Raw genomic sequence first — 25,203 nt, 5'->3', positions numbered from 1 at the left:
AAAAAGACTGCCAAATTTGTCTTACTAAGCAAAGCAAACAACATAATTTCAACATTTCTTAATGACAGAGGTTCTTGATTATGAACAGTAACTGTTATGTGCTATTGTAATATGTATCTAAGAAACTAAAAGTATATGTTATCTTTGATGCTATCTATGCCCCATCTATGTATTTAAACATTAAAAGATTTTTTAATTTTTGTTTTTGGACATAGGGTTGTTCCGAGCTGCCCAAGCTGGTCTCAAACTTGTGAGTTCAAATGATTCCTTTGCCTCAGCCTCCCAAGTAGCTAGGACTACAGACATGAATCACCGTACCAAGCTAAGAATTTTATCTGACACATCTAGTACATTATATTTTTTCTATTTATTTACTTATTTATGCATGCTGGGAATTAAACCCAAGGCCTTGAACATGCAAGGTAAGCATTCTACCCAATGAGCTATTTCCCCAGTCCCCATTTTATTCCTTTTGGCTAATGTTATTCCTTCCTAGAATGTCTATCTCTAGCATTCTCTCTTAAGTCACAGTAATTTTTATCTGCTAATGACCAAACATATTAAATGAAAAGTCTGAATTGATAGATGAAGGCTTAAAGATGGCTCCAGGCCTCCCTGAGAATTAAAGTGCATGGACTTGAAAACAGCTACCGTCTTTCTCATTAAGAATTTTTTAATTTACTTTTTTGTTTTTATAACTGTTATAATTTAAAAACTTCACAATGATCTGACAGCTGAATACAACATGAAGTTAACAAAGCACTTAGTACTAACTAATCAACCTTGAGGACTAAAGTACACTACTATATACTATCAAATATTCCAATCAAGTATTATAATTGTTGCTAATAATATTTAAATAACTCACCTGATTTCTTTTAGTCCTTCTCTCTGGATAACTTGAAGAATTTCTTTATGACTCATAGGTGTATTGGGGTATTTTTCTAAGACCTGAGAAATAAGTATATAATAATAAATTATTTCTTATTTTAACTTCCTTTCCTTTTAATTACATATGTAATTGTATTTAATAATTGTCTTAATAGTTACATACAAAACATACACATCCAGAGAATTTTCAACCCAGATCTTCTCCCCTAAATCCCAGACAAATCCTGAAGCAGAAATAAATCGAAAAAGCTAAAATTAATAATTCGAATATTCACTATTGACTTGGAAGACTGAATAAGGAGGATCCCAAGTTTGAGGCCAGTGTCAGCAACTTAGTAAGACCCTGTCTCAAAATAAATAAATAAATAAAAGGGCTGGAGAGGGGCTGGGGCTCAGTGAGAGAACACTAGCATAGCATGTGTGAGGCACTGGGTTCGATTATCAGCACCAGATATAAATAAATGAATAAAATAAAGGTTCAGCAACAACTAAAAAAAAAAAACCCATACATATGTAAATTTTTTTTTTTTTTTAAAGAGAGAGTGAGAGAGGGGAGAGAGAGAGAGAGAGAGAGAGAGAGAGAGAGAGAGAGAGAGAGAATTTTTAATATTTATTTTTAGTTCTCGGCGGACACAACATCTTTGTTGGTATGTGGTGCTGAGGATCGAACCCGGGCCGCACGCTTGCGAGGCGAGCGCGCTACCGCTTGAGCCACATCCCCAGCCCACATATGTAAATTTTTAAAAAAATAATACTAATACTACTAATAATAATTAATAATAATAAATGCTGACGAGGATGTGGGGAAAAGGGTATAATTATAAATTTGTCAGTGAGAGGCCAGGCATAGTGACTTATATCTGTAATCCCAACAAGTGGGGAGTCTGAGGCAGAAAGATCACTCAAAAGTTCAAGGCCAGACTCAACAACTTATGAGCCCCTATGCAACTTAGCAAGATCCTGTCTCAAAATCAAAAATAAAAAGGATTGGGGATGTATCTGAGTGGTCAGGCACCATGAGTTTCAATCCCCAATACCAAAAAATAAATTGCTGGTGGGATTGCAAATTAGTATGACCATTTTGAAAAGCTAATATTCCATAGAAGACTAGAAACGGAACCACCATATGACACAGCTATTTTCACTTTTTAATATTTATCCAAAAGAACAAAAATCAACATATTATACTGATACAAGAATATCAGTGTATATAGCAGTGCAATTCACAATAGTGCAATTCACAAATTATGGAACCTGTCCAGGTGTCCCTCAACAAATGAATAAATAAAGAAAATGTGGTAAGGATATACAATGGAGTTTTTACTAAGTCATAAAAAAGAATGAAGTTATGGTATTTGCTGGTATAAACAGATGGAAATGGAGAACATCATGCTAAGTGAAATTAAGTCAGACTGAAAGTCAAAGATGGAACATTTTCTCTCACATGCGGAAGGAAGAGCAAAATAAGGAAAAGTGGGTGGGTTGCCCCATGAAAACAGAAGGCAAACCAGAAGAGTAGAGAAAAAGGGTTAAGGAGGAAGGAAAAAGAATGGGAAAGAGGAGGAACTATGGAATGAAACTGACCAAATTATGCTATGTACATACATATAGGAATATTCCACAGTGATTTTCACCTTCATGTGTGTATCTATAAAGCACTAATTGGGGGGAAAAAAAAGAGCTAAATAAAAAGAAGGAAGACCAGTAGAGAAAAGGGAATCAAGGAGGAAAGAGGGAAAGGAAAAAGAAAATATTGGGAACTAAAGTAGAACAAATTACATTTCATGCATGTATGATTACATCAGAATGAACCGCAATATTATGCATAATTATGATGTATTAAAAAGATTTTTAAAAATAAGATAAAAATAAAAAACCCAATTTTCTAGCCAGATTACAAGAAAGGGTTTCTAGTAGCTGTGTTATATGGTGGTTCCATTTCTAATCTTCTGTGGAATCTCTACACAGTTTTTCCAAAAGTGTCAGAGACCGGGCACAGTGGCACATGCATGTAATCCCAGCATCTTGGGAGGCTGAGGCAGGAAGATTGAGAGTTCAAAACCAGACTTAGCAATTTAGGGAGGCCCTAAGCAACTCAGCAAGACCTTTTCTATACTATAAATAAAATATTTTTGAAAAGGCTGGGGATCTGGTTCAGTGCTTAAGCATCCCTGCGTTCAATTCCTGGTACTCTCCCAAATCCCCAAGGGCACTTTACCAATGAGCTACATTCTCAGTCCTTTTTTATTTTACTTTGAGGCAGGGTCTCACCAAATTGCCCTGGCTGGCCTCCAGCCCTTGTAATCCTCTGCCTCAGCCTCTTTAAGTAACTAGGATTACAGGTGTGTGTCACTGCATCCAGCTTATCATGAAGTTCTACTTTACTCCTGGGGTCACCCAGTGCTATACATCTGTGGATTTGACCCTAACCAACATTACTATCAAGTATACCAATACCAAACATGCAAAGTAGCCACAAGGTGACACAAATGCAGGGCAGATCCAAGTAACCATGCAAAGGATCTGAAAACTAGATATTGGAATTATAGTGCACAGAAGATGAACAGAAACTTGTGACTTGAACCTAATAAGGTCAAATCCTGCTTTAAAAAACCCTACAGAGTCTACATTTTCCATAGGATATTTTTTTTGGGGTGAGGGGGGATCAAGGGTTACCAGGGATTGAACCCCGGGACAGTAAGTTATATCAGCAATCCTTTTATTTTTCATTTTGAGACAGGGTCATGCTAAATCACAAGCTGGCCTCAAATTTATGATCCTCCCAAGTTGCTGGTATTACAGGTACACACCACCACAATCAGCTTTCCCTAGAATTTAAACAAGAGTACAAAGAGTATCATAACACAGCATCAAAATGTCTAATATATAATCCAAAGTCTCTAAACACATAGACTAGGAAAAGAACAATAACTGACAAAAAAAAAAAAAAAATGACAAGCAACACACAACAAACCAAAAACAAGGAAATGTTGCTAAAAGCAGCTAGTACAACTTTACTTCAAGAAGTCAGGGTAACTAGGAGTGGCCAGTGCCTTTAGTCCCAGTTTGAGAGGCTGAGGAAGGAGATCACTATAACTCAGGAATTTGAGGCAAGGAACTCCCTCTCAAAAACAAAACAAGCAAAAGACTCAAGAGTGAATATTCTTGAGACAAATTAACATGTTTTATTTATTTGTACTTATATATAACATTTTAGAATGAAAAACTACAATAACCAAAACTTAAAAACTAAAAGTTTCTTAGGAGGAGAACTAAATAGCAGAATGAAGAAAAGAGAGAAAAGAGTGATGAAGGGGGGGGCGGGAAATGAACAGTCAATGGGTCAAAATCAAAAGCCCTGACATTCATGTTATCAAAGTCACAAAGGGATAAGACAGAGTGTATTACAGAAAACATATTGGAGGGGATGACAGCAGTAAACTTCAGAAGATCAGCAAATGTCACACAAGACAAATACCCAGATACACCACAAACTACTGAAAACTTAAAAAAAAAAAAAAATTCTGTAAAGCCATCAGGGAAAAATAACTCATTCCCAATTAGGAGAATGATGATTCAAATGACTATGGGTTTTTCATCAGAAATCATGAAGGGAAGCAGCAGGAATATTTTTTTAAAATGGATCTTTATTTTATTTACTTATATGCGGTGCTGAGAGTTGAACTCAGTACCTCACACACACTAGGCAAGCACTCTACTACTGAGCCACAACCCTAGCCCAGTGGAGGAATATTTTAAATTGCAAGAAGGGACTAGGGCTGTGGCTCAGTGGTAGAGTACTTGCCTAGCGTGTGTGAGGCACTGGGATCGATCCTCAGCACCACATAAAAATAAATAAAATAAAGGCATTCTGTCCATCTAAAAATACAAAAAAAAATTTTTTTTTAAGTGCAGGAAGAAAAAAACTACCGACCCAAAGTGCTATATCTAGCAAAAATATCCTTTAAGAATAAAGGAAAGGGCTAGGATTGTGGCTCATTGTTAGAACACTTGCCTCACACATGTGAGGTACTGGGTTCGATCTTCAGCACCACATAAAAAATAAAGATATGTGTTCATCTACAACTAAAAAAAAAAATATTTTAAAAAAATAAAATAAAGGAGAGAGCTGGGGATATAGCTCAGTTGGTACAGTGCTTGCCTCACAGACACCAGGCACTGGGTTCAATCTCCAGCATCACAAAAAAAAAAAAAAGAGAGAGAGAGAGACAGACAGAGACAGAGAGAGAGAGAAATCAGGATGTTCTAAGATGAAGGAAATTAACAAAACACTTGCACTAAATTGACATCTTCTGCTAGGCATCCTGGCACACAATTACAATCCTAGCTATTTAAGAGGTTAAGGCACGAGGATCTCAAATTTGAGGTAAATCTGGGAAAATTAGTGAGACTCTGACTCAAAATTAAAATTTTAAAAAGAGGTCAGATATAGCTCAGTGGTAGAGCACAGGCCTGGGTTCAATCCCCAGTACTACCAAAAAACTGACATCTTTTTAAGTCAATTCTGGTATAAATGTTCTTCCTATGTGTTTCTCTTTAAAAGAGGAACTTCTTGAGATGGATACTGGTTGTTCTCATCATCTTTCTCTTCTAACAGATTAATGTAAGGCCATAAATTCCTTTTATTCACAGCTTTTGCTATATCCCACAAGTATTAAAATTAGTATTTTTGTTATCAGCTCAAATGGCTTTCTAAATGGAATCATAATTTCTTCCTTCACGTGTGTGCTAGTTGAAAATGTATTGATTAATTTCCCGAATTGGAATTTTCTGTCTTATCTTTTTTTCCTAATTATCAAAGAATTCAGAACACTAACCCCAATTACTGCCCTGACCTCACCTTACATGACATTTTTGTTGCTGCTGTAAATAGTAGGCACTTAGACTTATGTACTTATTTGCATCTTCTAAGAATTTGCATCTGTTCAGCACCACTTCAAGCTTCCATCTGAAATTATTTTTCTTCCAAAATAACTCATTTTAATTTAACATTCCTTCAGTGTAAATTGCTAGTAACAAAGAGGGGCATCCCTTATTCCCCAACCAATCTTCTGCTTTTCTGTTACTCTTTGCTTTAGTTTTTACCACTTTTATTATCATATGCCAAGAAGTAATTTTCTGCTAGACATTTATTCACAGGACTCCTGGAGCATTCTTATCATTAGGTCTTCAAAAATTGCTTGTGCCCCACTTTCTTCCCTCCTTGGAATCCAATTACTAAGTGTTTGACTGATGTCCCTTAGCACTTGATTCTATTACTATATTTCCCCATTTCAGAAAAATTAGCTGACTTTCCAAATTAGCATGTTCCAAAAGTTATGAGTGATGATGGTTTATGTATTATGACAATCACATTACGCAATACTAGTATAAAGTCTAATGATGTTTGTAATTACTTTTATGATTTTATTATTTTATTATAATAATTGCACAAAAATGTGAATATACAAAGAAAATTTTAAAATAATATTTAGTATTCCTCTCCCAACTACAATAACAAAATAGTATGTATATTTCATTCTAGTCTTTTTACATTTGCATAGCATTTTAAAACAAAACCAGTACTGGAAATTACTTTTTTCCATTTCATATCATACAGCAACCATTTCTTTAGGACATTAAATATTACATGAAAACATGATCCTCAGCTGACTGTTTTACAATCTAATTAAACCATAATTGACCTCCAATTGTTGGATAGTTTCGTATACCTGTTATTATAACTAACAATAACTATTAAATATTCCTCTTCATAATTTTTTATATGTATCTCAGAATTTTTTAGAGAAATTCCTAGGAGTACCCAACAAAATGCATAAGTATTTCTAAGCCTTCTGATGAATTTTACCAAACTGCTCTCCACAAAGATTTTACCCATTCACAATAAAAGCCAGTGTCCCGGGCTGGGGATGTGGCTCAAGCAGTAGCGTGCTCGCCTGGCATGCGTGCGGCCCGGGTTCGATCCTCAGTACCACATACAAACAAAGATGTTGTGTCCGCCAAAAACTAAAAAATAAATATTAAAATTCTCTCTCTCTCTCTCTCCCTCTCTCACTCTATCTTTAAAAAAAAAAAGCCAGTGTCCCATTACTTCCTCATATTTCTTGGCAACACAAGAAAGTGAATATCACCCTCCAACCTTCATTGTTGCAAATTTAGTAAGGGGAGGCAAGGTGAGAATGTTACCTTCTAGGTTTTTTTTCCCCAAAAATGCAAGAGTTCCCCCATGTTTATTTTGCTTTTCCTCTGTGTTCAGGAATAAGTCCAAGTCTTTCAGGTGGAGTCTCCAATACATGCAATGTCTTTTCTTTCTTCTTTTACAGGCAAGAACATGAAAGCTGCATGTCTTCCCCAAGACCTTTTCCCCCCTCAAGTTAAAACAAAATACCCAAAATGACTGGAAAGTCTTTTCTTCTGAGGAAAGAAGAAAAGCATCTTGGTAATAAACCAGCAAACTGTGCCATATGTGTATGAAAGGTTTCTGATCATTCTATGGGCCCTATCTGAGGTATGGTAGTGAGGAGAGTAAACTTTTGGCTTTACTGGCATTTTATTTCAAGGTCTTTAAAATCTAGTCAACTAAAACTGCTTCCTTGAACTCTTTCCAGCAATCATAATCTGTTGCCATGGCAATGCCTACATTCCAGTCTCCTCAGCAAGAAGCACCTCTGAAACTGTGATCATATTGAGAGCATCCAATTACTCCCCTACCCCACCACACCCAGTTGTGGAACACAAGCTCAGGAGCTAAAACGAGATCCCTCAATTTTGACTACTGTTTCCTTTGAGTGCCACCAGAGTCCTAGTTTCTTATGTGCTTTTATGAGGACCTCTCTCACTTGGGGGGCAAAATGGCTTTGCCAATGAAAAATGGTACACTCCTCTAGCACAGGAATAACTTCCATCATAGAAGCTTTGGGGCCTTGGAATGCTCCTGTCAATGAACTGATCAATGATAACGTTATCTCTGGGCTGAATCTCCTCCCTCGAGGATCACAAACTGTCATCAGTATGACACGTGTAGAGTCCTCTTCCTTCAGAGCTCAGATATTCATTCACCTAGTAGTTGATTTCTGAAGGCATGACGGTGCTCTGCCTCCCATGTCTTGCAAGGAGGGTGCAATCAATATTTTTTATCTTCCCCCAGATTAAGGTACCAGATGTACTATCAGCACATTTTTCAGTTCTTCCTACTAAAATTTCTAGATCATCCAGGCCTGTTCTGCCAGTTATTCCAATCATCACAGGCCATGGTAGCAAGGAACCCTGAAGCCAAGTCTGCATGGGAAGGAAGATGCTATGGGCAAGCACACTGGGTGAAGACCTAATGTTTGTACTTTAATACCTATATTTCCTTACTTGTGAACTGGTTATTCATGACCTTGGTCTATACACCATTTGTATCAGCTCTGTATTTCATATTAAAACTTTTGCTATTGTACATACAATAAAACACTTTTTCTAGTTTATTATTCATTTTTTATTACTATTCATTTTCCATAGAGGTTATGAACTGTAATTTTTTTTTCCGGTACTGGGAATTGAATCCAAGACTTTGTGCATGCTAGGCAAGTGCTCTATCACATTTCCCAATCTTTTTTTTTTTTTTTTTTGAGACAGGGTCTCATAAGTAGCACAGGCTAATTCAGAACTTGAAATCCTCCTGCCTCAGCCTCAAGTAGCTGGAATAACAACAGGCCTGTGCCACCACATCCTGCTTACTCTTTTCTTTTAGCACTTCTACAATTAAATATACCTTCCCTCCCCTTCAATAGCTTAGTAATTTTTGCTTTCAACTCTATTTAATTCACATAACAAAGCATACACATAGGCCAGGGAGGCTGAGGCAGGAGGACTGTGAGTTCAAAGCCATTCACAGCAAAAGTGAGGTGTTAAGAAACTCAGTGAGACCCTGTCACTAGGACTGGGGATGTACCTCAGTGGTTGAGTACCACGGAGTTCATCCCTAATGCAAAAAAAAAAAAAAAAAAACATAAGTGAGGAAAAAATTAAGGAAATGCTAGAGGGAGAAGGAGAGGGAGGGGGAGGGAGGGGAGGGGGAGGGGGAGGGAGAGGGAGGGGAAAGAAACAATATGGCCATATATTTTTGACTAAAGTACTACACTCTAAGGGCTGGGGTTGTGGCTCAGCGGTAGAGCTGCCTAGCATGTGCAACGCCCTGAGTTCAAGTCTCAGCACCATAAATAAATAAATAAATAAATAAATAAATAAATAAATAAATAAATAGTATTGTGACCAGTTATGACTAATAAATAAATATTTTTAAAAAGTACTACCTCTATTACCACAAGTTTAATGTGAGTGGAAAGAGCAGTCTGCAAAGCATTTACCTTACTCTAACCACAGGAGGGCAGTGTTTATCACACAAAAACTCATTCCACTAGAATTGTTTATGAAACTACAAAACACATTTTTTTTTTTTTTTTTGAAGAGGAAAATTTTTTATTTCAAACAGATTCCATGGCATGCGTGCTACAGCAAAGGCTGGCTGTGGCAAACGGTTTTATTTCAAACCTGCATGGATGTATAAATTATACATTTCCTGGGAATGTTTAACTTCTGTTAAAATGTAGATTCAATCCAACATTACACCAATTTTTACACTATTGTAGATGCTGTAATAGTGCTAGAGGTTAAATTTTCATCAAAAAATAAGAATAACCTTACAGCTACCTACTAAGGTAATGAGCTGAGAAATTAATTCCATAGTATTGCTCTGAAAATATACCCCCAGGTTGTTAAGAGAAATTCCAGCCCCATCCAAATGCATTATTTAACTGGGATTCTTTAGTCATCGTCTATGGTTGGTTTGATTGTCACTCCTCTTACTTGACCCCAACCAATTAAACACCAATGTTTCTCAACTCTTTGGCTAAGGGCAATCTTTTCTCCTACTTCTGTGCACACAGGATTAGTCAAAACAATTTTGCCCAAATCAGCATTGACAGCACTAACTCTCCCTCCTGTTGACAGTGATCCTATGTTCACCATGAGCACTTCATTCATAGAAAGTTTTTGGACTTTTGCTGTTTTCTTGTCTCCATCAGTGCGTACACCTAGAAGTCGTTTAAGCAGGAAATAGGAAATTTCCAATTCTGTGAAAATATCAGGTAAAGCTCCAACAGCACCAAGTACCTGCCCCACCATCTGTCAGCATGGCACAAAGTGGGGACAATTTTTGTTCCAACTCCAGTAAGACCCCCTGGAGCAGCATACTGAAGATCATTGTTTGATAAAAAGGGATACAATTTTGGAAAAGATTGGTTTACACATGAGTTTTCCTTCACTGTCTTTGGAAACAATACCAGGTCTGACTTCTATCTCCTGGCCCACCTTTAATACTTCTTTTGGAATAAATACTACCACCAGCAACATCTCCCTTAAGGTCATCAACTTCACAACCAGGCCTGTTAACATCAAATGACCTAATAATAAGGTCAGGGTTCTGAAGTAAAGTCTCTTGGGGATACTGGTATTTTCTTTACTATGTATACTCACAGATGACTTCAATATTGTATTTCAGCTGAGCAGAAAATGGAATACTGGGAACTCCTTCTGCTACTGTACCATGTACAAATGCTGTTCTTTAGCCTGACAAATCAATTTTATTCTGTAGAATCAAAATATGCTTCAGTTTCATGATTTCTATAGCAGCTATGTGTTCAGAAGTCTGAGGCTGAGGACAAGATTCATTACCAGCTATCAAAGGAAGAGCTGCATCCATCACTGCTGCACCATTCAGCATAGTAGCCATCAAAATATCATGGGCAGGACAGTAACAAAGGAAACATGTCTGGCTAATTTGAAGTTCCCTTTGGTCCCTGAAACTCATCAGGTGTTCTACTTCCACATGACCTATAACATTCTGGCCGAGGACAACTTGGGTCATCAAGTTTATAAATCTCTGCATTAGCATATCCAAGCTTGATTGTAATGTTTCTTTCTAATTCGTTTTTGAATCTGACAGTGCGAACTTCAGAAATGGCTTTTACAACTGTGGACTTCCCATGAGCTACATGACCAATTGTACCTAAATTAATTGTGGCTTGTCTGCAGATAACTTCATGTGATAGTGGTGTCAACTTGGTAACATCCAAGGTGGCGAGATTCTGCCGAGAAAGGTGCGTCTGCCCCAGAGTCGCTCCAGCCTTGCCCCCAGCCATCTTGCCCAGAGAGGGACAAAACACAATTTTTAGAAACTACTATGTGGCAATATGAATAATCACTCAGATTTAAAATTAACACTACAGAGAAAGTACAACTAAATATGTTTTTAAAGTGCTTAATGTACTTACTTCTTAGCTTGCAGGTTCTCATTTCAGCTAACAAAAAGGATTTTAAAATTTTCTGAGACTTAAGAAAAAATCTAGGTAGCTTCTAAGATTTGAGTCCAACTCTAGCTAAATAACAATATTTAAATTGGTGCATTTATAAATTAATTCCAGATACACAAGAAATACAGTATAAATTTTGCATAACCTAGATGATTTTATTTTATATTTAAAATGTTTAAATAAATAACATGATAATCTTTATAAATTCCTATCAGTATTATAAGGCTCACTTACTGTCCAAAGGCTTTAATTAGGATAAATAATTCCATAACAGTGAACCAGGAAATTTGAAAAGTGAAAAGATAAAAGTTATGCTATAGAACACACTAATGTTTAAGACCCAGAAAAGAAAAAACACTAAACTAAGGAATGGTGGGGGATAGGAAGAAAACCATAACACTTTGGTGCCTCAGAAATTATTCTAAGGGTAAGGGGTCAACATGTCAAAAGTTTACCTACTTAAAGAACAGAAATACGCGGGTGGGGTTGTGGCTCATGGGTAGAGCCCTTCGCACGTGCAAGGCCCTGAGTTTGATCCTCAGCACCACACAAAAATAAATAAATAAATAAATTAAATGTATTGGGGGGCGGGGGGAGAATATACTCTTTAAAAAAAAGAACAGAAATACGCTGTTAGCAAGAGGAGATCTTAAGCTTTGGAAGTTCAGATTCTATTTAATTAGGAGCAAAGAAATCAGACTTGTGAGGTCTTAGCACTGAATGAAAGTCTATTATAGATGGAACAGAAAGATAAAACAACTCTTCAAGAACAGTGAAGGTGGGGCTGGGTTTGTGGCTCAGGGGTATCATGCTCGCCTAGCATGCATGAGACACTGGGTTCGATCCTCAGCACCACATAAATGTAAAATAAAGATATTGTGTTCACCTAAAACTAAAAAATAAATATTAAAAAAAAAAAGAACAGTGAAGGAAATGGGAAAAGTCAAGGAATAACTGTTTTGTCAAAAGAGCTGAACAAGTTTCCTATACTGGGATAAAAGGAAACCCAAGTAAACCAAACTATCCCAATTCTCCCTGTCCTAACATGAGAAGCAAATTAGGTTCAGATACAGTTTTTGATAAATTCATTATCATTTTGATTAAGCTCATTAGAACTTGTGCTACTTAAGATGTTACACTTGGAAACAATGAATTCAGAGGATATGGTATTCCTCACCTACCAAACTTACTATATACTTTCTCACTATGGAAGTTTAGGAGCTAAGCACATGATAAAAACAAAAAATATCTGGAATTGAGACAGAAGGGATAATCAATAGAGCCAAATACCCTCATAGGAAAGAGGGTAAGGGGCCCTACCAGACTGCAGAGCAGTATCTGTTGATCACTACCTCTGTCCAGTGATACACTCTTCCATGTGGCTTCTATGACACCAGCCTCTCCTTGGTTCCTTCCTACCTCTGTACCAGCAACTTTTTCATTCTCCACAATCTTATAACATTTACCCATCTTCAGGATTCTCTTCTCTTCAAAACTCTCCTTAGGCATTTCACCCTCCAATGGTTTCAAAAATAATTATGCTCCTATAGTCGCATCCAATATATCCCTAGTACTGCATTTCACACTCTATTTTTTGTAGCTGCACTTTAATTTACTTGTCTTCCCCATTAGCATGTATGCTCCATGAGGGCTAGGACCACTTATCTTGCTCATCTAGTATATTACCAATGCCTATCACAGAGATTAAAACATCTATTAATTTACTGATGGAATCTGGAACATGGGTGGCAAGATTAGCCTTAAACAACATTAAAAATGCCTATTTTTTTAAACAGAAATTAAAGATAAAAGTTAAGGGCAAATACAAATAAGTTTATAGACTTGGGGACAGAAATTTTAATGTATTAAGAAGTGAGGGGTTGGGGTTGTGGCTCAGTGGTAGAGCACTTGCCTCACAATGTGAGGCACTGGGTTCGATTCTCAGCACCACATATAAATAAAATAAATAAAGGTCCATCAACAACTAAAAAAATAAAAAATAAAAAAAATAAAGAAGGGAGTACATGGAGGGGCTGGGATGGTGGCTCAATGGCAGAGCGTTTGCCTAGCATGTGAGAGGCACTGGGTTCAATTCTTAGCACTACATATAAAAACATAAAAAATAAAGGTATTTAAAAAAAAAAGGGGGAGTGAGTACATGTAAATACTGATCTATACAAAGAGGCACCCATGGATATACAGAGAATACACACACTGGCTTCAAAAGCTCAAATGTATAGATTTTACCTAAAGGTCTCTCAATTCTGAAAGCTCTACAAGTCACCCTCATTTAGTCCATTCTTATCTTGTATTCTTTTTACCTGATTATCTGAGAAGTCTAGTTCTCAAGGAAAAAAAAATCTCTCAAGACAATCTCCCAAAACTCTAAATTTAGACTTAGTAACAATAAAAGTTAATACTGGAGTCGGGTGCAGTGACGCAAACCTGTAATCCCAGCAGCTCAGGAGGCTGAGGCAGGAGGATCATGAGTTCAAAGCCAGCTTCAGCAAAGATGAGGCGCTAAGCAACTCAGTGAGACCCTGCCTCTAAATAAAATACAAAATAGGGCTGGAGGTGTGGTTCAGTGACCTCAATACCAAAAAAAAAAAAAAAAAAAAAAAGTTAATACTGGGGCTGGATTTGTTCAGGAGTAGAGCGCTTTGCATAGCACATGTGAGGCACTAGGTTCAATACTCAGCACCACATAAAAATAAAGGTATTGTGTCCACCTACAACTAAAAATACTTTTGAAAAAAAGTGAATTACTCAACTAGCTTTTAAGTGCCCAGTACTATTCTAAGTGCTTTACATATATTGGCTCATTTAATCTTTAGAATAATATGATATAGATATTATAATCCATTTTTCCATGTTAAAACTGAGGCACAGGCCAGGCATGGTAGAGCACGCCTCTAATCCCAACAGCTTGGGAAGCTGAGGCAGGAGGGTTGCAAGTTCAAAGCCAGCTTCAGCAACAGTGAAGTGCTATGCAACTCAGTGAGAACCTGTCTCTAAATAAAATATAAAATAGGGCTGGGGATGTGGCTCAGTGGTCAAGAGCCCCTGAGTTCAATCCCCAGTACCAAAAAAAACAAAAACAAAAAACTGAGGCACAGAGAAATTAAATAACTTGTCCAAGATCACATCCGCTAATAAATGACAGAGCTACTCCTCCTGCTCAGTTGCCAACTCTGAGCCCCCTAGATGTTACAGGTCTTCAAAGAGATAAGCCAAGCATTTGGGTGACAAGGTAATTACACTGGACCTGTTTCAGTCTGAAGGGGACAGGAATCTGGAATAGTTGTCAGAGGAGTTTGCCCTCCCTGCTTTCTGTGCCTCCATCAGCACCACTAGCCAGGGATTTGTGATTTTATTAACATGGGGCATAAAAATCACCTCAGACCTAGGTGACCCTTTTTAGGCAAAAGTAAGTATAACAATGGACTTTGATAACTGATATCACCAGACACTATATCAATAAGTAGTAAACCTGAGAGAAGACTGGAAATGACCTCTAAGATGTAGTAAATGCATCCTTAGAGTACATACAATACAGAGGTATGAATGGAATAGGCTTGGCCCCAAATAAAACAATTTATTTCTCATCTCTGCTCTGTTAGGGTTAGAGATCCTTAACCCCAGAATGAAATATTTTTATCAGAGAACCTTTAATCTGAATCTGAACTTAACAACTACTGGGTTATTTTGGTTCATGATAATGAAGGAGCTGACAAAAAAGGAGTTATTACACTGGAGAGGTAATTGACCACAGGAGTTTATACTGGAGTTAATACTGGAGTGGGGTGCAGTGACACACCTTTTCCACACCTAGTGAAAGCAGGCAACTGCAGACCAAGGCCAAGGCATGATAAGGAAAAGGCAAACATATTCAGACTCCTCAGGAATAACGATCTCAGGCAAGCACCTTGATCAGTTCAAGTCTAATAAAGACTAGGGAAATCTAGAATGGCTGATGGTAGAAAGAGACAGTGAGTATCAAAGTGGTCTTGAAATAAGCTGCTGCAGCAGAGACTACAGTTTGTTCCACTAACCTTCTTAAGATACTACTGCCACATGCTGTCTACACTTGGTGATGAGAGGACTCCATGTGGAGCACAACCTATGTAAGGAACAAACTATCGCAGTCTTTCTTATCCTGCAACACCATTGCCACTGATTTTCACTGTAGCTATGAGACAGCATCTCTTATGCTACCAACATCCCACCTTTGCTCATGCTGCTTTCTGTAGATGACATATCTTTTCCATTCCTTTTTATACCTGAAAGTTTATCTGTCTTATAAAATATAGCAAAGACTTTAAAAACACCTAAGATTCTATTCTTTGAGGGTTGACAATCAGGCACCTTATACACTAAACAGCTAAGAAGGTTAAGTGATACACTTTTCTGAAAGTAATTTGGTAACATGTGACTTCACAAGGTTTCAAAGATTGACATCTCCTACCCAGTAACTTTCCTTGTAATGATCTATAAAAGCAGAATGGCAGAAACCCATAGGAGGTCTAGGCAGGAGGGTTTTGTTGTTTGTTTGAGGGTTTTGTTGTTTGTTTAAGTTGTAGTTGAACACAATACCTTTGTTTTGTTTATTTATTTTTATGTAGTGCTGAGGATCGAACCCAGGGCCTCGCATATGCTAGGCGAGTGCTCTACCACTGAACCACAACCCCAGCCCCTAGGCAGGAGGATTTTGCAGAATTAGTAACAGTTATGGAAATAAACAAATCTAAATACCAAAAATTAAGACAACAAAATAAATTAACTCCCCTTTCAAAGAGTTAAAGAGCAAATCTCTTTTTTTTTTTAATTTATTATTTATTTATTTTTTAGTTATTGGCAGACACAACATCTTTGTATGTGGTGCTGAGGATCGAACCCGGGCCGCACGCATGCCAGGCGAGCGCGCTACCGCTTGAGCCACATCCCCAGCCCCAAGAGCAAATCTCTTTAACTAAGGGAAGTTATATAGACTCCTTCATCTGTACCCCTCAAATGTGAGACCACAGACTCCTCATCTGTGCCCCTCAAATTAGACAATGTCTGAAACATAGAAGGAACTAAATTGAAAACTGATATATTGGGGTGGGGTGTGGCTCAATGGCAGAGCACTTGCCTAGCAGGTAACAAATAAAATAAAGGTATTTTGTCCATCAACAATGGAAGGAAGGAGGGAAGGAGGGGAGGAAAGGTGGGAGGGAGGGAGGAAAAAAGGAGGGAGGGAGAAAGGAGATATATTATCATAAAAAGTATTTTGGGTGGAGGTGGGGGTGTAGCTCAGTGGTAGGGCTCTTGCCTAGAATGCACAAAGCCCTGGGTTCAATCCCCAGCACAGCAAACATGTATGTGTGTATTTTTTAAGACTTTTTTTTTTTCATTTGTTCTGTTTAAATATAAGCGACAGTAAAGTATACTTTGAAATATCACACATATGTGGAGTATAACTTAGGATCCCCTTCTTTGCATATTTTTTAAAGCAGAGTTTTCAATGATGAAGAAGTGATTATGATATGCAAAACTAAATACAAAATACAGAAGAAAAAAATACTGAAGGATTATAAACAACCAGGTGTTGCAGCGCATGCCTATAGTAATCCCAGATAGTAGGCTGAACTGAGGGAAGAGGATTCCAGGTTCAAGGAAGACTCTGCCTCAAAATAAAAACAAAAAGGCTGGGGATGTATTCAGTGGTCGAGAGTTTGCCCAGCATGCATGAGGCCCTGGGTTTAATCCCCAGTATTGAACATTTTTTTTTAAAGTATTACCAATATATGTCCAAATGTTAATAGTATGATCTTAGATCAAAGTACTAATTTATAATCAAAGCTCATGATAGGGCTGGGGATACAACTCAAGTAAAAGAGTGCTTGCCTTGCATGCACAAGGCCATGGGTTCAATCCCCAGCACCACAAAACAAACAAACAAAAAAGCTTATGATAAACAGGTTTCAGAATCATATATAGTTATTTACTGTTTATATCTTTTGGGGGAAGAAGATTCATAACTCTCATCAAATTCCAAAAGGGAACTATGGCCATTAAGTGTAATTATATAATAAAATTAAGATTACTGGGCTGGAGATGTGACTCAAGTGGTAGCGCGCTCGCCTGGCATGCATGCGGCCCAGGTTCAATCCTCAGCACCACATACAAAGATGCTGTGTGCGCCGAAAACTAAAAAATAAATATTGGAAGTCTCTTTCTCTCTCTCTCTCTCAAAAAAAAAAAAAAAAAATTAAGATTACTTTTTCCCTGCTTCTTTGTTTTTCTGTTTTCAAACTTTCCACAACCCACATCAGTAAGACAATTGTTGGAAGAGAGGAAGAACTTAAAGTATCCATAATTCACAAAAAAAAAAATGACAAATCTCTAACAAAAAAGTTTAAAAACCCTAATTCTAAGACATTTCCTTAAAACATTCCTCACCTAGGAACATTATAGTTTCATGTTGTCTTAAAGAACCAACTTTGACCCACATTAGAAGATCAAGATTTCATACTAGGTTCAGTCAACCAAAAAGAAGGGATATGGGTAGGAAACCAACAATGTTAGTATCACTCTACAAAAGAATCTCAGTAAAAGGACTTGATGTTTAAGGTAAAAAGTGAGCTTAAAATTCTAGGGATGTTGGGCCACCCCTGATAAAAATATGGACTAAACTACATACTTTAAAGATGGAGCTGGTAAGGTTGGGGCTGTAGCTCAGTGGCAGAGTGCTTGCCTAGCACGTGCGAAGCATTGGGTTCAATCCTCAGCACCATATAAAAATAAACAAATAAAGGCATTCTGTCCATTTGCAACTACAAAAAAATTTTTTTTTTTAATTGAGCTGGTATAGAAATCTCAGGTCCTAATTAGTGGTAGGCTACATCTCTCATTCCAACTTTCCCTATACTACAATTCTCACTTGTGACTATATGTTATAAAAGCTGATGAATAATAATTTTGATTTTAAAAATGTAAATTTAAATTTATGGCTGGGGATATAGCTCAGGTGGTAGAGTGCTTGCCTCGCACACACAAGGCCCTGGGTTCCCAGCACCACAAAAAAAAAAAAAAAAAAAGTAACTTTAAACTCTTCAGAAATTTTTCTTTTAATAATCTATTTGAACAAACATTTAAGCATTACTATAGTTCTATTAACTAGTGAGTCAGGTAATACGCACTGTATTAAGACTAACCAATATACACTACACTGTCTTCAACACCTTATTGTCACTAGATTACAGTAATCCAATTCTATTACCCCTCAACTATGATTCTCATGAATTCCTCTGTTCATTGCAGACGTCAGTTAAAATGACATTTTCTCCCTAGACCCGCTATCGATACTTTTTTTGGCTGGGGGTATTTGGGGCACTACAGAGAACTGAACCCAGGGACACTCTCACCACTGAACTAGATTCCCAGCCCTTTTAATTTTTAAATTTTAATCTTTAAATTTTAAATTGCTGAGGCTGACCTCGAACTTACAATCCTCCTGCCTCATCATCCTGCCTTGCTGGGATTACAGATGAGTTGCTGGGATTACAGTCATGTACCACCATGCCCACACATTCAGTGGCAAAGTGCTTGCCTAGCATATGTGAGGCCCCTAGTTCTAGTCCCAGCACTTCAACAAAATAAATAAATAATACTTTTTAAGAGTACAGACCACTTTGAGAGTCTGATGATAGGTAAAAAAAGATCTTTCTCAGTCAAAAGTGTTATTTTTATTGGTAAAAAAATACTTTTTAAAGGTACAGATGACTTTGACAGCCTAATGATAGGAAAACCTTTCTCAGTTAAAAGTATAATTATTATTGGTAGTTGCTACTGAGGCCACAGACCCTATGATGCTTAAGGTACGCTGTGTTCTTAGCAATTTAAGGATATTCAATTTTTTTGGGGGGTGGGGTACTGGGGTTTGAACCTAGGAGCACTTAACCACTGAGCTACATTCCCAGCCCTTTTTTTTTTTTTTTTTTTAAGATAAGGTTCTCACTAAGATGCTTAGGGTCTCACTAAATTGCTAAGGCTTTGAACTTGCAATCCTCCTGCATCAGATTCCCAAGGTGCTAAAATTATAGGCATTTACCACCATGCCCAGCCCATTCAACATTCTTGTGAGAAAAAGATTCATTCCCTCCTCTGTGCTCACTCTACAAAGTGGGAACCAACACTAACAGTAAAGCATTAGCACTTTCCATCCTCCTGGCCAGAGTAACTGGTTTAGAAATGGGCAAGCTCAAGCCAAGGCAGGAGTACAACGAGATGAAATAGTTTTTTATTTTCACTCCAGCAGCCACTGGACTTAAACCTGATGACATGAGGCTGAAGCCAACAGATTTCTTGGTCCATTAAGGCCCAAAGCAACATCCTAAAGCAGAAAAAAGAAAAAAAATCTTCATGATGCTTCTATTTAAACAGTGAATTCAACCATATCAAAGTTCCTCCTTGAGATCTTTTCAGTAACAAACCAATAAATTCCCTTTTCTTCCTTCTACCACTGTGGGATAGGTTTTCTACTACTTTCGAAACAGTTCTTAAAATAGTGCCCATTATCCATACAACAAGATTAAGGGCTGGGGTTGTGGCTCAGTGGTAGAGTGCTCGCCTAGCATGCATGAGGCACTGGGTTCAATCCTCAGTACCACATAAAAATAAAATAATGATACTGTGCCCACCAAAAACTAAAATATATTTAAAAAAATAAAAGAAGAAGAAAAGAATTTTTGGGCTGGGGATGTAGCTCAATGCCAGAGTGCTTGCCTAGTACCTAAAGACCTGGGTTCAATCCCCAGGACTGGGGGTAAAAAACTGGAATAGAGGCCATATCTATATACAGAATCCATACAGAGAGATTAACATAAAATTAACTATGCTGAATAGGCTGGCAATAATTAGAGCCTACTAGTCAGAAAAAAAGCTTTCAACCATACAAGCAAAAAAAAATAAATTTTCACATGCTGTTTTATTTAAGTTTTGCAAATTATCAAACTATTTGATGAAATATTCCCAAAAACCAGTCAAAGAAATGCTTTGAAGCTACCAGGACAAGGCAATTGTCTCTGAAATGCAATTTTCCAGATGTCAAACATAATCAGTGCTTCCACATTCTTGCTCAAAACAACCAAGCCCAGATAAAATCTCACCTCTCCTGGGAAGTGTGCTCTCATCCTCAATGCCACTCTTCCTTCTCAACTACCTTAAAGTGGGCAACCGCAGTAATTAATTGATCATTTTTTATTGTAACAAGTTATCTTTCCAAATAATAATAATAATAATAATAATAATAATAGAATTGCATGTAGGGTATGCATACACAAACACAGTCATAAACAAAGTCTAAAAAAAAAATGGGGGGAGGATTAGAAAACATCACACATGGGCTGGGGATGTGGCTCAAAAGGTAGCACGCTCGCCTGGCATGCGTGCGGCCTGGGTTTGATCCTCAGCACCACATACAAACAAAGATGTTGTGTCCACCAAAAAACTAAAAAATATTTAAAAAATTAAAAAGAAAAAAGAAAACATCACACATACACAAGTACACAAGTACTTAAAATGAGCAACCGCAGCAATTAATTGATCATTTTTTATTGTAACTAGTTATCTTTCCACATAATGAAATGTACTTATTGAGGCAAAATAGCCAAGATATTTTTTTTTTTAGAGAGAGAATTTTTAATATTTATTTTTTTTAGTTCTCGGCGGACACAACATCTTTGTTGGTATGTGGTGCTGAGGATCGAACCCGGGCCGCACGCATGCCAGGCGAGCGCGCTACGGCTTGAACCACATCCCCAGCCCAAAATAGCCAAGATTTTACTCAGGATAGAACTAGAAGGAAGCCTTCTGAAGTAGAGAAGGGCAACTAAACAGAGATTTACTGAATTTTATCTTCCTTTGCAGAGAAAACTGTTTTCTCTGTATGTTTAACACTGCTACCACTATGCACAGCACACTCCCAGAGGCGCAATGATTTCTGTTTAAAGCTCCAATTCAAATGTGGAATAAAATACTCTTTTCTATGTCTGCCATTGCATGTTTAAAAGAAAAAAGCAAACGCAATGCTAAAAGAGAACATTACTAAACAGTGAAGGAAAGTTGTACAATAGAAGGGAAATAAAATACAACTTGCAGTCACTTTTACATGACCAGGTTTCTGAATTCATCATAATGACTTTCTAAATATCAATACTCCCTTTACTCCAGCTCACAAGTATTAAGAGACATCTATTCCTTCTTAGTTTAAAAACAAAACAAAACAAAAAAAAAGTGTGTCATTGCCTGGCATGATGGCACAGACTTGTAATCCAGAAGGCAGGAAGATCACAAATTCAAGGCCAGCCCCAGCAACTTAGGCACACTGCCTCAAAATAAAAATTAAAATTAAAAAAATCTGGGGATGTAGCTCAAAAACAAAGTACCCCGGGTTCAATCCCCAGTGGGGGGAGTTATCTCTTCAAGGTCAGTGACCACATTACATAATAATGACACCACAAACTAAAACAAAATCAAGTAGGAAGAAAAGACTAGGGGAAAAAAATAAGTATGGTGAAATATCAATGATGTTTGCCACTGAGTAAAAGATTTGGATGATTTTTCTCCTTTTTTACCCTCCCTACACTTCTAATCATGCAGGAGTAATATTTTGACCTAGAAGTTTTTTCATTTTTAGGTAATAAAGTCTTGACTTTAATGGATTCTATCTTACTTTTATTAAGCCTGCTTTCAAAAAAAATGAGACAAAACCCTGAGTCTTATAAGGAAAAATATCTACAAATGTGACAAAAAACATAATAAACATGAGGCCGGGCACAGTGGTGCATGTCTGTAATCCCAAAGGCTCGGAAGGATGAGACAAGAGGATCCCGAGTTCAAAGCCAGCCTCAGCAAAAGCGAGGTGCTAAGCAACTCGGAGAGATCCTATCTCTAAATAAAATACAAAATAGGGCTGAGGATGTGGTCAGTGGTCGAGTCCCCCTGAATTCAAGAGCCAAAATAATAATAATAATAATAATTAATAATAATAATAATAATAATAATAATAATTAATAATAATAATAATAATAGAAATGCATGTAGGGTATGCATACACAAACATAGTCATAAACAAAGTCTAAAGAAAAATGGAGGAGGATTAGAAAACATATCACACATAGACAAAGCTGTAACAAATCAATGAGAAAAACACCAACAATTCAAAGAACTGGCAAAGGATACAGAAACAATTCAGAGAAACAGAAACAGAAGTGGCCAATTAACATGTAAAAAAGACGCTAAACCACAGCCATATAAACATAAATATGAAATCAAAATAAAAACAGATTTTTTTCATCTAGTGACTTACCATAGGTACAAAGGGCTATCCTCCAATGATGTAAAATCTTACATCCCTTTTGAGCACAATTGGGCACTCTTCAGCCTTAACTGGACAACCTTTCACCCATCAAGTTCAACACAAAAATTAATTATGATACTGCTACAAGTACGTAAAAAAATATGTAAATAATATTTCCTGAAGCCATATTTGTAACATTATAAATCTGGACATGATCTGAATTCCCCTAAGGAACTAGTAAATCAGACTGCTGAATAACCAAATAACAAAAGAATATGCCTCCATCAAAAAGAGGACCAGAGCCAGAGCTGGGTGTGATGGCACAGGCCTATAATTCCAGCAACTCAGGAGGCTCAGGAAGGAGGATCTCAAATTCAAGGCTAACCTCAGCAATGTGGCAAGGCCCTAAGCAACTTAGCTCCCCTGTCTGGAAAAGGATTTTTAAAAAGCTGGGTGGGGGAATTAAGGCTCAGTGATAAAGCAACCCTGGGTTCAATACCTGGTACCAAAAAAAAAAAAAAAAAAAAAAGAAAGAAAGAAAGAAAGAAAGAACAAAAGAAAGAAAGAACAAACGAACAAACGGTACTATATAAAAAATTAAAACTTCTGTGTATCAAAATCAACATCATGAAAAGACAACTAATGAAGTCATCTGATAAGGGATGTACAAATACATGAAGAACTCCTACAAGTCCACAACAAAACAAATAACCCAAATCAAAAATGGACAAAGAATTTGAATTGAAATTTCTCCAAAAATGATATACAAATGGCTAATAAGCATAGAAAAAGATGCTCAACATCACTAATCATTAGGGAAATGCAAATCGAAAACACAAGTTATCATTTCACACTGATTATAATGGCTGCTATCAAAATTACAAAATAAAACAATGTAGGTATGCAGGACTAATGGGAATATAAAATGATGCAGACAAATAGAAAGTAAAAATAGTATGGCAGTCCCTCAAAAAATTAAAAATGGAACTGAGCATGGTGTTGCACACCTATACTCCCAGCTACCTAGGAGGCTGAGGAAGATGGATCACAAGTACAAAGCCAGCCTCAGCAACTCAGTGAGGCCTCCAAAACACAGTAAGACCCTGTCTCAAAATCAAACATAAAAAGGGCTGGGAGGGCTGGGGATGTGGCTCAAGCGATAGCGCACTCGCCTGGCATGCCTGCGGCCCAGGTTCGATCCTCAGCACCACATACAAACAAAGATGTTGTGCCGCCGATAACTAAAAAAAAAATATATTAAAATTCTCTCTCTCTCTCTCTTTAAAAAAATAAAATAAAATAAAAAGGGCTGGGAATATGGCTCAGGGGTTAAATACCCACGGGCTCAATCCCTGTTACTAGAAATAATTCATTAATCAATCAATTAATTAATTAAAATGGATATATAATCCCATAACACCATTTCTGGTCATATATACAAAAGAAAACAATTCAAAGAAGGGTCTCAAAAATATATTTATACACCCATGGTCATAACAGCATTATATACAAAAGCCAAATTATGGAAGCAAACCAAGTGTCCATAAATGTCTGAAAGAATAAATGTAACATATACACACAATGGAATATTATTCAATCTTTAAAAAAAATCTGGCTGGACAAGGTAGTACAGATCTATAATACCAGCTACTTGGGAGGCTAAGGCAGGAGGATCACAAGTTCAAAAACAGCCTAAGCAATTTAGTGAGACCCTGCCTCAAAAATAAAAAATAAAATGGGCTAGGGAAGTAGCTCAGAGGTAGAACACCCCTGGATTCATTTCCCCCATAGTATGGGGTGGGGGATTCTGATACCTACTACAACACAGGTCCCCCCCCCCCCGTACCAGGGATTGAACCCAGGGGTGCCTAATCACTAACCACAACCCCATCCCTTTTTTGAGACAGTGTCTCCCTAAATTGCACAGAGTCTCACTAAATTGCTAAGACTAATTCTGAACTTGCAAATCTTCCTGCCTCACTTCTCAAATGGTTGGGATTAAATCTTGAAAACATTATGTTAAGTGTAATGAGTCAGTTGCAAAAAAACAAATACTGCATGTTTTCACTTTGATGAGGTCTTCAGAGTCAAACTCAGAAATGAAAAGTAGAATAGTGGTTATCAGGAGTTGAGGAAGAGAGAAAAAAGTTGTTTAATGGGTATAAAGTTTCCATTTGCAGATAAAAGTTAAGAGATCAGTTGTACAAGAATGGGAATATAGGGGGCTGGGGATGTGGCTCAAGCGGTAGCGCGCTCGCCTGGCATGCGTGCGGCCCGGGGTTCGATCCTCAGCACCACATACCAACAAAGATGTTGTGTCCGCCGAGAACTAAAAAATAAATATTAAAAATTCTCTCTCTCTCTCTCTCTCTCTCTCTCTCCTCTCTCACTCTCTCTAAAAAAAAAAAAAAAAAAGAATGGGAATATAATTGACACCTCGACATTTATAAAATGGTTAAACAGGTGTGGTGATGCACACCTGTAATCCCAATGACTCAGGAGATGGGTAGGAGGATGACGAGTTTGTCAAAGCCATCCTCAGCAACTTAGCATGGCCCTAAGCAACTTAGCAAGACCCTGTCTCAAAAGTAAAAA

General features: G+C 37.3%; 1 protein-coding gene and 2 pseudogenes across 8 annotated transcripts in view; all 3 read right to left on the bottom strand.

Annotated features, from left to right (window-relative positions):
* Positions 1–25,203, bottom strand: part of ASXL2 (ASXL transcriptional regulator 2) — a 138,436-nt gene that overhangs the window by 91,661 nt on the left and 21,572 nt on the right. For 5 of the 6 annotated variants that reach the window (XM_081265365.1, XM_081265368.1, XM_081265366.1 and 2 more), the window contains one exon: positions 869–951. In XM_081265365.1, the coding sequence (XP_081121491.1) occupies positions 869–951 (83 nt within the window). Of the gene's footprint in view, positions 1–868; positions 952–10,963; positions 11,076–25,203 lie in introns of those variants that run through there. The other variant, XM_081265369.1, reaches the window with a different exon arrangement.
* LOC308632422 (S-methyl-5'-thioadenosine phosphorylase-like) lies at positions 7,287–8,196 on the bottom strand (annotated as a pseudogene). Its single transcript has one exon. The product of its transcript is annotated as an S-methyl-5'-thioadenosine phosphorylase-like (transcript).
* On the bottom strand, positions 9,699–11,096 carry LOC308632942 (eukaryotic translation initiation factor 2 subunit 3, X-linked-like; annotated as a pseudogene). Its single transcript has one exon. The product of its transcript is annotated as a eukaryotic translation initiation factor 2 subunit 3, X-linked-like (transcript).

The sequence above is a fragment of the Spermophilus citellus genome (genome assembly GCF_964194105.1).
Source record: "Spermophilus citellus genome assembly, chromosome: 13".
Lineage (NCBI taxonomy): Eukaryota > Metazoa > Chordata > Mammalia > Rodentia > Sciuridae > Spermophilus > Spermophilus citellus.
The sequence above is the reverse complement of the archived record's forward strand: the minus strand, read 5'-3'. Positions and strand labels throughout refer to the sequence as shown.